The sequence below is a fragment of the Oncorhynchus kisutch genome, linkage group LG15 (genome assembly GCF_002021735.2).
Source record: "Oncorhynchus kisutch isolate 150728-3 linkage group LG15, Okis_V2, whole genome shotgun sequence".
Classification (NCBI taxonomy): domain Eukaryota; kingdom Metazoa; phylum Chordata; class Actinopteri; order Salmoniformes; family Salmonidae; genus Oncorhynchus; species Oncorhynchus kisutch.
The window spans coordinates 65,027,242-65,040,272 of record NC_034188.2 but is presented as its reverse complement, the minus strand read 5'-3'; the positions used below and the strand labels follow the sequence as shown (position 1 = coordinate 65,040,272).

At 42.4% G+C, this 13,031-nt stretch overlaps 1 protein-coding gene across 2 annotated transcripts; it reads right to left on the bottom strand.

Moving 5' to 3' along the window:
* Positions 1-9,744: 9,744 nt before the first annotated feature.
* On the bottom strand, positions 9,745-13,002 carry LOC109905696 (mitochondrial uncoupling protein 2). 2 transcript variants are annotated; one of them, XM_020503221.1, is made up of 8 exons: positions 12,892-13,002; positions 12,554-12,667; positions 12,227-12,440; positions 11,735-11,942; positions 11,373-11,576; positions 11,041-11,142; positions 10,774-10,954; positions 9,745-10,633 (listed from the first exon to the last, which is right to left on the bottom strand). In XM_020503221.1, the coding sequence occupies exons 3-8, from the start codon at positions 12,350-12,352 to the stop codon at positions 10,519-10,521; spliced, it is 936 nt and encodes a 311-aa protein (XP_020358810.1). In that variant the 5' UTR covers positions 12,353-12,440; positions 12,554-12,667; positions 12,892-13,002; the 3' UTR covers positions 9,745-10,518. The 2 variants fall into 2 exon arrangements, with proteins under 2 accessions (XP_020358810.1, XP_020358811.1); XM_020503222.1 differs by having other exon boundaries at positions 12,558-12,667.
* Positions 13,003-13,031: the final 29 nt, after the last annotated feature.

Here is a 13,031-nt window from a genome sequence, read left to right as displayed (position 1 = left end):
CTGTCACACATGATTGTGGCTAATTTTAGCTAGGTGGCTAACGCTAGCGTTAGCTAAGTGGCTAACATTAGGGGTTAGGGGTTAAAGTTAGGAGTCAGGTTAAAGGTTTAAGGTTAGGGGAAGTGGTGGCTAACATGCTAAGTAGCTCAAAATTAACAAGTAGTTGTAAAGTTACTAATTAGCTCAAATGCTAAAGTTGTCCATGATGAGATTCAAACACGCAACCTTTGGGTTGCTAGACGTTTGCGTTATACGCCTACCCATCCACCCCTTAAGTAACCTTTTGTCGTACTGTATGTAACCATACCAAAAATAACATATCATACTAATTTGAGTGTCCCGGATTCTCATTTACTATGTCTATAAGATCAGGCTGCGAAAGACCCTTCCATTGGGAAAGTGGGATACCTAGTCAGTTGTACAACTGAATGCCTTCAACTGAAATGTGTCTTCCGCATTTAACCCAACCCCTCTGAATCAGAGAGGTGCGGGGGGCTGCCTTAATCGACATCCACGGCACCCAAGGAACAGTGGGTTAAATGCCTTGATCAGGGGCAGAACGACAGATTTTTACCCTGTCAGCTCGGGGATTCGATGCAGCAACCTTTTGGTTACTGGCCCAACGCTCTAACCACTACCTGCCTCCCCATTTGTCTCACAGTGGTATGTCATTCATCCAGAGACGAATGTGGATGCATTCTCCTGTCACCACTTCTCTGATCGACACCGCCTGAGCGGTGAGGTTTGCGATAATCAGATTTAATAACTTGTTGTGACAGCAACATATCAAACTAAATTAGACATGACAAGTTAATTTCCAACAATCCCAGTCACATTTTGCAACAATTTAAGATATAGATATTTACATGTATTATTATTAGTTATCTTATCTTAACTGAAATGGTTTAGGCAATACTGTGTACAGTGTTTTTGCAGTACTGTTACACCCTAATCTGTTTCACCTGCATTTGTGATTGTATCCACCCCCCTCCAGGTGTCGCCCGTCTTCCCCATTATCCCCTGTGTATTTATACCTGTGTTCTCTGTTTGTCTGTTGCCAGTTTGTCTTGTTTGTCAAGACAAACTTTTGTCTCAGCTCCTGCTTTTCCCAATCTCTCTTTTTCTTGCCCTCCTGGTTTTGACCCTTTTCTGTCCTGACTCTGAGCCCGCCTGCCTGACCACTCTGTCTGCCCCTGCCCCTGAGCCTGCCTGCCGAGCTGTACTTTTGCCCCACCTCTGGATTATTGACCTCTGCCTACCCTGAGCCTGTCTGCCGTCCAGTACCATAGCCCCACCTCTGGTTTACTGACCCCTGCCTGTCTTGACCTGTCTATTGCCTGCCCCTGTTGGATTATTAAACCATTGTTAATTCGACGTTGTCTGCATCTGGGTCTTACCTTCATACCTGATAGTATGTAGACTGACCTGTGTGAAGCTGTGTAAAAAATAAATGTCCCCCTTCAAAAATGATTTAAACGGATACAACTAGTGGAATCATGTCATATCTGGACTAGATAATGCTAATAAAAGGTCTGAATTTTATTACATAAATTAAACAAAAGACAATCATTTGTAAAAATCTGACACTGTGGATGTATTAGACTTTAGAATTGCATTGAGGGCATACTTAAATGCATTGTACAGCCTTACTGCAATTTATGGACAAACGATCCATAGGTATCAGCCTACTTAAAGACACCAGCAGATTACAATTCTGAAGAGTTTACACAAATATTAGCATCGTAGCACTTACAGTTGAAGCCGAACATTTACATATACTTAGGTTGGAGTCATTAAAACTAATTTTTCAACCACTCGACTTGCCAAAACTATAGTCGGTTAGGACATCTACTTTGTGCATGACACAAGTAATTTTTACAACAATTGTTTACAGACAGAATATTTCACTTATAATTCACTGTATCACAATTACAGTGGGTCAGAAGTTTACATACACTAAATTGACTGTGCCTTTAAACAGCTTGGAAAATTCCAGTAAATTATGTCATGGCCTTAGAAGCTTCTGATAGGCTAAATGACATCATTTGAGTCAATTGGAGGTGTACCCGTGGATGTATTTCAAGGCCTAGCCTCAAACTCAATGCCTCTTTGCTTGACACCAACAAACTAACATGGTCCAAGCACACCAAGACAGTCGTGCAGAGGGCACGACAAAACCTATTCCCTAGTCTAGGTCCAATATGTTTTTAAACTGCTTCTACCCCCAAGCCATAAGACTCCAGAACATCTAATCAAATGGCTACACCAGACTAGACTATTCTCTCTGTTACCGCACGGCAAGTGGTACCGTAGCTTCAAGTCTAGGTCCAAGAGGCTTCTAAACAGCTTCTACCCCCAAGACATAAGATTCCTGAACATCTAATCAAATGCCTATCTGAGATATAGTGGGCCGTACGCACTACCCTCTGTGTTACGTTCCCCAGATTATGTGTTGTAGTTTGTGTATTTGCATGTGTTTATTTCAGGAAATGGCTTCCTACAATCCCTCAAGCAGCTGATTGGTCGACTCCAGGGCTAATTGGAGAGCTGACCCCGCCCCCTCGTCAAGACGCAGCTGTCTCCAATTACCCATTCCTTCTGAAGCTATATAAAAGCCAGTGTTCTGTTCAGGAGGGAGATCTTTTTGGAGGGAGATTTTGCTGGGAGGTCATTGCAGAGAGAGATTTGGAGGTAGGGATTGCTGAGAGATTTTGCTAGAGGTTGATTTTGCTGGGAGTTCATTGCTGGGAAGTGGTATGTTCTGTGAGTTTGTTGCTCAGGTAGAGCTTATTTGATGTTCTTAGTTTGTGAACTTGTTTAATATTCTGTTTCATTTGTTCCCAGGGGAGAAGGGGAAGGCACCTAGGGAGTGCTTAGGCAAGAGGCCCGCGGGCATACATATACTTGTAGTATATTCATTGTCTATGCACAATAGTTAAGACCTGGGCGGACCACCCCCTGTATTTTGGTTAGGGCACCAGGTGTGCTAAATTAGGTAAGTAGTGGGTAGGCAGGTAAGATAGGAGAGGGGGGGGGGGGCTTTGAGATTTACTTTCATTGCTTTGGTTCCGTTCAGCCCCTTTTCCCCATATTACCGTGTAAAGGAATAAAGTCCTTAAACGGTACCACATTCTGCCTGTTGTCATCCTTACTTGCACCTACAGTCCATACCTTTTTCCCTTCACGGAGAGTTTAGTTGTAGCAGGGTGTTGCGTTCCCTCTTCATAGAGGCGTGCGTAATACTCTGTAGCCTTGCGGTCGGGGCGGCTGAGCAGTTGCCATACCAGGTAGTGATGCAACCTGTCAGGATGCTCTCGAACAAGTACTTTGTTCTGTCAACTCATATATACTAATGTACTCAAGTTTTTTTTAAACTCTTCAGAATTCTAGTCTCTTGGTGTCCCGAGTACGCTGATACCCCAATTCATGGACCCAAGATCCATAGGTAAGGCTGTACAGTGAATATAAGTATGCCCCCAATGCAATTCTAATGTATAATACATCCAGTGTGATTTCAAATTATTTGGACGTTTTATGTGCCAAATTACCTAATTGTCTTTTGTTGAATTTATATAACATTCTAACCATGTTAATCTTATCTAGTCCAAATATGGTATTATTCCACTATTTGTATCACTTTCACAGCTACCCTAACCATTTAAATTGTATTTTTATTTAACCAGATATGTTGACTGAGAACATTGTCATTTAAAGCAATGACCTGGAGAATAATTACAGGGCAGACGAGATGAATGAGACAATTGGAAGCTGGGGATAATTAGGTGGCCACTAGGGCCAGATTAAGAATTTAGCCAGGACACCAGGGTTAACACCCCTAGTCTTATGATAAGTGCCATAGGATATTTAGTGACCAGAGAGTCAGGACACCTGTTCAGCGTCCCATCAGAAAGACCCTACACAGAGAAATGTACTCAATCACTGCCCTGGGGCATTGGGATCTTTTTTTCTTCAGAGAAAAGAGTGTCTCCTAATGGCCCTCTAACACCACCTGGTCTCCCATCCAGGGACTGACCTGGACACACCCGGCTTAGCTTCAGAGGCAAGCCAGCAGTGAGATGCAGGATGGTATCAACTTCAGTGAGGTAGGGACGTCCCCGGATAGCATGGACCATAAAGGAGACGGAGTGTTCTGATTGGCCCTGAAGCCTTTAGAGCAAGTCTCAAAGCCCCCCCTGTAGAAATAGCCCGGGTTTAAGACTTTGTGGCTGTGGTAACTAGTGACGACCCTCCCGCGATGTACCAGTAATACAAAACTCAATATCATCTCAGAAACCCGTGTGCTTCTCAAAACCTCCAGCAGAGGACGACACTTTCCATCTTTATTTTGGAGCGTGGTCTACGTTGCTCTTCATTGGAAGGGCAAACTGCAGTTTTATGGTGAAGATAATGACACTGTCATGTCATTACGAATTACTAGTGTGATGATCATGCGTAATTAATCACACGATGCGCATCATGGGGACCAAATAAAGGAACATTTCCAGATAAAAAGTATGCTGCTTGGACATGATGGCATTGCGACTCAAAGTCCGTATCTGACCAATTAAGGGTTTTGAGGACTGTTGAATTGCGGGAGTTTCTGCAGGATGGGGAATAAATTAGGCAGATCATCAGATTCAGCCAAAAGGTCTTTTCCCTTTATTTACTGAAAATCTTACACACCGTTTGGTGTTACTCTGTATATAAAGAGTGTTTTGTTTCTTGTGTTTTAGTGATGCAACTTTTTATTCACTTTAGAATGGGTATATTTTGAGGGTCAGCAAATATTTCAATATATTTATTAGTTCCTGTAAAATATGACTGAATACAGGGTTAATTAGGGTCATTAGTAAGATATGACAACATTTTGGGGGGGAATGTCATTTGGGGGCAAAGGAGACTGTGTTGGTCTCCAACAGTAGATTGGCAGAGACCAGTCTCTCTCATGAGCCCGAGCTCAGCACTGGTAAGCTATGGTTAGCCAAGAAGTACCAGGAACTGGAAAAACTTGCCAATATCATCCAAGCCAAACATAACCAACTTAATGAGTTTGAATGTCACATTTTTTATATTATTTTAGGGAACATTAAAGTTCCAGAATGCTTGTCATTCTCTCCAACTGCATCTGCAATTTTGTCAGTCAAAACCGTGTTTATGCCCCTTTAATTATACAAATATACTGTTGCCTTTAGTAGTTTTACTAGAGAAACATACCCTTCACATGGTCCAGTGGCTTCTCCTGAAGAAGCTGGCCCACTCTGAAGAAGAATGTGCAGTAAGGCTGGAATAATTGTGTAACACAAATGATCAATTAAGCAATCATATTCCTATCCTCTGAGTGTAATAGTAGACAATACCAACATTTTGTGTCTTTCTATCTTAAAGGCTCTCTCACAGAAATTCACAGATGGGAGAATATCCCTAGAGCATTTTGTGGAGTCCTGTGAAAGATCTTGTAAGGTGTAAGGTCCTGTCAAAGATCATGTCCGTCTGGTTCAGGCAGAGAAAATCCAAGAGTTTATCAAGCCGGAGAAAAACCCTAAAGGCCCACTGAGAATCACAACTCCATCAGTTGACTTGCCCCTGAGCCCCCCCTCATATCTGCCATGTTTTCTATGGTCTCACCTCTGCAATTAATCTGCCTAACGTCTACCACTCCTTCAGCTCTGCTCCAGTCCACTGCCGGATGGGTCCATATCAACCGCCCAAGTGACCACATCAACAGTGCTCAACTTGAGGCCTACAGCCTTACCTTTTGACACTGGCCAGCCTGTAGGCCTTAGAGTGTATGGAAAGGGTCATACTCCCAGTTTGCCAGCCAGACCTGTATGTCTGCAGCGACTCAACAACATACAGCCTAGACATCATCAGCAGGACCCATCTCCACATTGACACTGTTGGATAGAAAGGGCATCAACAGTTACTCTTTGGACTATAATGAATTTATGTACTTTATGATTCTGTAAAATAGCACCACATAGTTGAAACAAGTCGATTAAGAAGGGTGAATTAAGACAACACCTTGTTGGTTTGGTTTTATATCAAATCAAATGTATTTATATAGCCCTTCGTACATCAGCTGATATCTCAAAGTGCTGTACAGAAACCCAGCCTAAAACCCCAAACAGCAAGCAATGCAGGTGTAGAAGCACGGTGGCTAGGAAAAACTCCCTAGAAAGGCCAAAACCTAGGAAGAAACCAGGCTGTGGGGTGGCCAGTCCTCTTCTGGCTGTGCCGGGTGGAGATTATAACAGAACATGGCAAAGATGTTCAAATGTTCATAAATGACCAGCATGGTCCAATAATAATAAGGCAGAACAGTTGAAACTGGAGCAGCAGCACGGCCAGGTGGACTGGGGACAGCAAGGAGTCATCGTGTCAGGTAGTCCTGAGGCATGGTCCTAGGGCTCAGGTCCTCCGAGAGAGAGAAAGAGAGAATTAGAGAGAGCACACTTAAATTCACACAGGACACCGAATAGGACAGGAGAAGTACTCCAGATATAACAAACTGACCCTAGCCCCCCGACACATAAACTACTGCAGCATAAATACGGGAGGCTGAGACAGGAGGGGTCAGGAGACACTGTGGCCCCATCTGATGACACCCCCGGACAGGTCCAAACAGGAAGGATATAACCCCACCCACTTTGCCAAAGCACAGCCCCCACACCACTAGAGGGATATCTTCAACCACCAACTTACCATCCTGAGACAAGGCTGAGTATAGCCCACAAAGATCTCCGCCACGGCACAACCCAAGGGGGGGCGCCAACCCAGACAGGATGACCACATCAGTGACTCAACCCACTCAGGTGACGCACCCCTCCCAGGGACGGTATGAGAGAGCCCCAGTAAGCCAGTGACTCAGCCCCTGTAATAGGGTTAGAGGCAGAGAATCCCAGTGGAAAGAGGGGAACCGGCCAGGCAGAGACAGCAAGGGCGGTTCGTTGCTCCAGAGCCTTTCCGTTCACCTTCCCACTCCTGGGCCCGACTACACTCAATCATATGACCCACTGAAGAGATGAGTCTTCAGTAAAGACTTAAAGGTTGAGACCGAGTTTGCGTCTTTGACATGGGTAGGCAGACTGTTCCATAAAAATGGAGCTCTATAGGAGAAAGCCCTGCCTCCAGCTGTTTGCTTAGAAATTCTAGGGACAATTAGGAGGCCTGCGTCTTGTGACCGTAGCGTATGTGTAGTTATGTACAGCAGGACCAAATCAGAGAGAGGTTAGCAGTAAAACCTTGAAATCAGCCCATGCTTTGACAGGAAGCCAGTGTAGGGAGGCTAGCACTGGAGTAATATGATTAAACATTTTGGTTCTAGTCAGGATTCTAGCAGCCGTAGTTAGCACTAACTGAAGTTTATGTAGTGCTTTATCCGGGTAGCCGGAAAGTAGAGCATTGCAGTAGTCTAACCTAGAAGTGACAAAAGCATGGATTCATTTTTCTGCATCATTTTTGGACAGAAAGTTTCTGATTTTTGCAATGTTACGTAGATGGAAAAAAGCTGTCCTTGAAATGGTCTTGATATGTTCTTCAAAAGACAGATCAGGGTCCAGAGTAACACCGAGGTCCTTCACAGTTTTATTTGAGACGACTGTACAACCATTAAGATTAATTGTCAGATTCAACAGAAGATCTCTTTGTTTCTTGGGACCTAGAACAAGCATCTCTGTTTTGTCCGAGTTTAAAAGTAGAACGTTTGCAGCCATCCACTTCCTTATGTCTGAAACACATGCTTCTAGCGAGGGCAATTTTGGGGCTTCACCATGTTTCATTGAAATGTACAGCTCTGTGTCATCCGCATAGCAGTGAAAGTTAACATTATGTTTTCGAATGACATCCCCAAGAGGTAAAATATATAGTGAAAACAATAGTGGTCCTAAAACTTGAACCTTGAGGAACACCGAAATTTACAGTTGATTTGTCAGAGGACAAACCATTCACAGAGACAAACTGATATCTTTCCGACAGATAAGATCTAAACCAGGCCAGAACTTGTCCGTGTAGACCAATTTGGGTTTCCAATCTCTCCAAAAGAATGTGGGGATCGATGGTATCAAAAGCAGCACTAAGGTCTTGGAGCACGAGGACAGATGCAGAGCCTCGGTTTGATGCCATTAAAAGGTAATTTACCACCTTCACAAGTGCAGTCTCAGTGCTATAATGGGGTCTAAAACCAGACTGAAGCATTTCGTATATATTGTTTGTCTTCAGGAAGGCAGTGAGTTGCTGCGCAACAGTCTTTTCTAAAATGTTTGAGAGGAATGGAAGATTCGATATAGGCCGATAGTTTTTTATATTTTCTGGGTCAAGGTTTGGCTTTTTCAAGAGAGGCTTTATTACTGCCACTTTTAGTGAGTTTGGTATATCCAGGCTACCCTAAAACATGTCACAGCATACTGTAGGCATCAATGCTTTCTTGGGGTAGGAAAACCCTGAACTCACTGTGCTTCAGTCCAGTGGGTCACAACGTGTACTTAAACTCTTCACCTAGCTACACTTGATGTCTCAGATCATCCTCTCTCCACAGAGACTCCTGCTAAGGTCAGCCAAGGACCACGTCTGGAACTGTCAAACTGCAAGCTTTTTCAAGCCTCTAAATCACACGTTCTCTATACTTTTTATTATGTCCAAACCTAATGTTGATTCATTGTTCCTAAAATTCATAATGAAAGCACAGTTACCTGATTCCATTGAATGACTAACACTCTGCCTACCGTACTCTGTGGTTGTCATTTGTTCCCCTAGTTATGTGGATCACCAGACCAAGGATTCGCCTGGTCAGCCATAAGGTTAGCCAGACTTGTCTAATCAAGCTCGCTGCACTAATTAGCTGTCAGAGAGAGGCCAGTGAGTTTACAGGAGCTGATTAGTGATGCAGTGGATGTGAAGGCCTTTGTTTGACAGCTTACTTCTGTTACAGCTATGTCAGCAGCCTCTATTGTCCTAAGCGACTCTAATTGGGCAATTTTCTCATCTGTCAGCTAATCATCATGCGCCTGTCAACTCCACATCTCCGTGTCTCTCCTTTATCAGTTGAAGTCAATGAGCTCCAGTTATTTTATATCAATAGGCAAGCACTATACAATTTGTAGGCCACAGATGACCCTACAAATGATCACAATTACTAAAGGAATTTGGATTTAATGACACTATCCCATCACTGAAAGGTATCTGAAAGGAACCTCTTCAATGCACAGCAATACCAAATAAGGAATACATCTTCATGAGGGTGTTTATATTTCTTTCCAAGAACAACTAGCAATGTGTATTCGAATAATGGAGTATCTGTGTCACTCTCCATTGGTATAGTATGTATTGGGTGACTCTTAGAGGGGTTTAATTGTGTACGAATACATATGGGGAAGCTTTGGCTGACCTAGTTCTGTGAACATTTTCAAACTAACAAGCACCTGTGGTCTGCATTCCAAATGAAACCCTATTCCCCATGGGCCCTGATCAAAAGAAGTGCACCCCTGCTCTGTACTGGTACACCCTGTATATAGCCATGTTATTTAATTTTTACTTGTTATTCACTGTGTACTAATTCCTCGTGTCACTATTTATATTTTTACTCTGCATCGTTGGAAAGGGACCCGTAAGTAAGCATTTTACTGTTAGTAAACAATAGGTGTAGACTAAGTATGTTACAAATAAAAGTTATTTGAATAGGTAATACTGTGTCATTTGTGACACACCTCTGAACACTAAGCAGAAAAAGGCTACCACAGACAGCTATTCTGAAATTCAGTTATTTTACTAATGAAAAAATAATATTTTACTTTAAAATAACATAACAGGACATAATAAATAACATATTTAGGTCATCCTATATTCATAATTATTTTGGACTCTTCAAGGCTTGGTCCAAAATTGCAGTTACTGCATATCAGCAGTAATAAAATAATATCAAACAACTTCACATACAGTTGTAAAATGCAGAGTACCACCTCCTTATTTAAAAGTGAATGGTTATGACATTGCATTGCTTACTAGAATGTTGGATTATTTGTTATGAATACAAAACCACCAGGTTCATGGATATTTTGTGGTAAAGTTCTCATACATTTCAAATAGGTATTCTAAATAACACAACTTAAATAACATTTGAAGGTCACATTATGCACCTTATCGACCAGCGAGGAAGCATAATACAGTATCCCTAACCTAAACGCAGGTTAGATAAACCCCTATCAGGCCATTCATTCCATTACTGAGTCACAAAGTTGTATCAATAGTCTCTGTGTGGCCCATGTTCTCGCTGTCTGGGACAAGGCATCATGGAGACACGTTGGGTCACAGATCCCAGCACGTACATTCCTGTACAGAAGTCAGACTCGTAGCTTGATTGTCAGTCTGTTTGTGCTATCATGCCAACTCCTTGTCACTCAATCATATCAGGGACCAGGCTAATACTTGTGTGGTTCCTCCTTTAGATGAAAATGTACTCTGCCTATACAGGCGATCATGGCTTGAACATCATAGTCAGTAGGAGAAATCCACACAGCAGTCAGGTTAGATAGGAGACTCCCAGGACTGCTGTGCTCTCATCACGTGTTTCTTGATTTGCTCATATGTGACAAACATTACGATGTTCCAGGAGGCAAGACGAAGGAAAGAAGGCATGAACCTGGAGGGGAAGGAGAATCAGAATATTTAACCAAGCAGAACAATTTGCTTAATTCACTGTTCATATCTAGGAATCTTGATTCAGCCAAAGATGATTTGAAAGCAATTGGAATTTAGAAATGGCTTTTGATTTCTACACACCCTTTATAGAAGGCTTTGGGTCCCTCATTTCTCATCATCGTAACAGCACAGTTAATAGCACTGTTGTATTTTCCAGCTGTAGAGTTCATGAACCGGGTCTTCACTACATCTACAGGAGACGCCACAATAGTGGTGATGAAACCAGCACTGAAGGCTGCTGTGAAATGGCAGGGCAGGTTATCTGAAAAAACAACAAATCACTTTGAAGTACTTGAAACGATTCAAATGTACCCTGTGTGGTGTAAAACAAATCACATGCCTGCTTACCAGTCATGATGTTATACTGCAGGATAAGTTCCTTGATGATGTCATAAGTCACCAGCTCCGAACAGTTCACTATGGCGTTACGAGTTATGTTTGGGCCACAACCTGAAGGAAAATTATGAATGAAACTGGTAATTACAATTACAGAATCATCTTTAAAAAAATATAAACAAATCTTTATTTAACTAGGGAAGTCAGTTAAGAACAAATTCTTATTTTCAATGATGGGCTAGGAACAGTGGGTTAACTGCCTTGTCAGCTTGGGGATTCAATCTTTTATGCACGTAAAGCAAATGTTCCTAATTGGACTGAAATTCAGACTGCATTAGGCCTACCTTTCCAGAGCCCTCTGATGCCCTCAGTCCTGGCGATCGTCCTGTAGGCATCCATGGTGCCGCTATATCTCTTCACCCCCTCCGCTTCTGCTCCCCTGACTTGAGCCTGGAACCGCACCTTCACCACATCTGTTGGCTGAGCAAAGGCTACTGCCAATGCCCCGGTCGTACAGCCTGCCATCAGCCGACTCCCAATGCCTGCATCTATGAGAGTAGAGAGGAGTAGCGAGGATGAGAGATGCTGTCATAAAACACCAAGCCACATTCTTTCAGCCACATTCATGATATTCTACTTGCACTAAATCAGATAAAAAATATAATTGAGAGATAAATAAAATGAAAATGTCTGTTAGGTTACATACTGTCTGTTCCCCGGGTGTAGAACTGCTTCATGGAGTCATAGAGGCCGATGCGGACCGAGGCAAAGCTCATCTGTCTCTGGAGACCTGCCACCAGGCCATTGTAGAGGCTCCTGGGCCCCTCTGTCTTCACCATGGTGTTGATGGTGCCAAACACACCTCTGTACTTCACCACCATCTTCCCTTCAGAGGACTTGGACTCGCCCTGGATCTAAGACAGACAAACACAAGTGTTTATTCATCTTTGTATTTAAAGTAATCCTAGTGACACAATTCAATCAAGACAGAATACCTTTACATAATTGTTATGTAGAACTTGGCAACATTGCAATGACCATACTAACATACCACTTAAGTGTACATGTCCAATACATTGCATCGTTCTAAATAGTATACTAGTGAAGATAATGGAACAGAAACCATTACTTACTTTTTAAGCATAATCATGGTTGCAAAAATCACTTTACTGTATGTAAAGCATGTGCACCCTCTCACCTGCAGCCTAACTTTAGCTGTGTCCAAAGGGAAGGTGATCAGGTCAGCAAAACAGGCTGCAGTTCCAGCGCCAAAGAACTTAACAGCAGCTGTAGGGGCCAAGTCTGTGGGCTTCACTCCAGCCATGACTGAGATGGTGCAGATAATTTCCCAGAGTACTGAAGGTCTTACACGTACAGTAGATATAATGTAGTTTAATAGGTTCTGTCCATTACTAAAGAGAATAGAGCAAATAGTAAGTAATTAGAATGAATCAAGGAACACAAAGATGGCTTTTTAGTCAGTATTCATTGAATGATTATTGTAAGCACCCCAAATCTCACTTACTTACAGATGCAATTGATGTTCAAGTTTCAGGTATTGGAAAGTTATCTTTATGAATGTAAGATCCTCTTGTCTTTTGTTGTTCCATAAAATTGCTCCAAAAAAGCATACCACCGCCTGTGAAACATACGAACATGAAACGAATATGAAAAAGAATACTTTGGCATACCCTATAAGCACGTGTAAAATTAAAATAAGCTTTTAAAATGTGTAGTACAAGTTAGGTCATATCTCAAATTCTAAATGGAAGCTCTAGATAAATGTTAAGCAGACATTAATGGGCAAAATGGATATTGAACAAACTAGCAATACAACAAATATTGGTATAACATTAGGCTTACCTGATTGGAATGAAAAGTACTGTATTCCAAAATTTGAATTGGGAGGTTCTATTGAGGAGCACTGGTTTGAGAGAGTTAGGATTTGATTCTCACGCCCTGGGGTGGGTGTGGATTATTATAGCCTGCCCATCCCTTGTCAC

Coding starts and splice junctions, on each gene's coding strand:
- LOC109905696 (XM_020503221.1), bottom strand. CDS start 12,352: ATGGCTGGAGTGAAGCCCACAGACTTGGCCCCTACAGCTGCTGTTAAG. Junction 10,955..11,040: donor GCAGTATAACATCATGACTG/GTAAGCAGGCAT, acceptor TTGTTTTTTCAG/ATAACCTGCCCTGCCATTTC. Junction 10,634..10,773: donor CCCAAAGCCTTCTATAAAGG/GTGTGTAGAAAT, acceptor CTTCCCCTCCAG/GTTCATGCCTTCTTTCCTTC.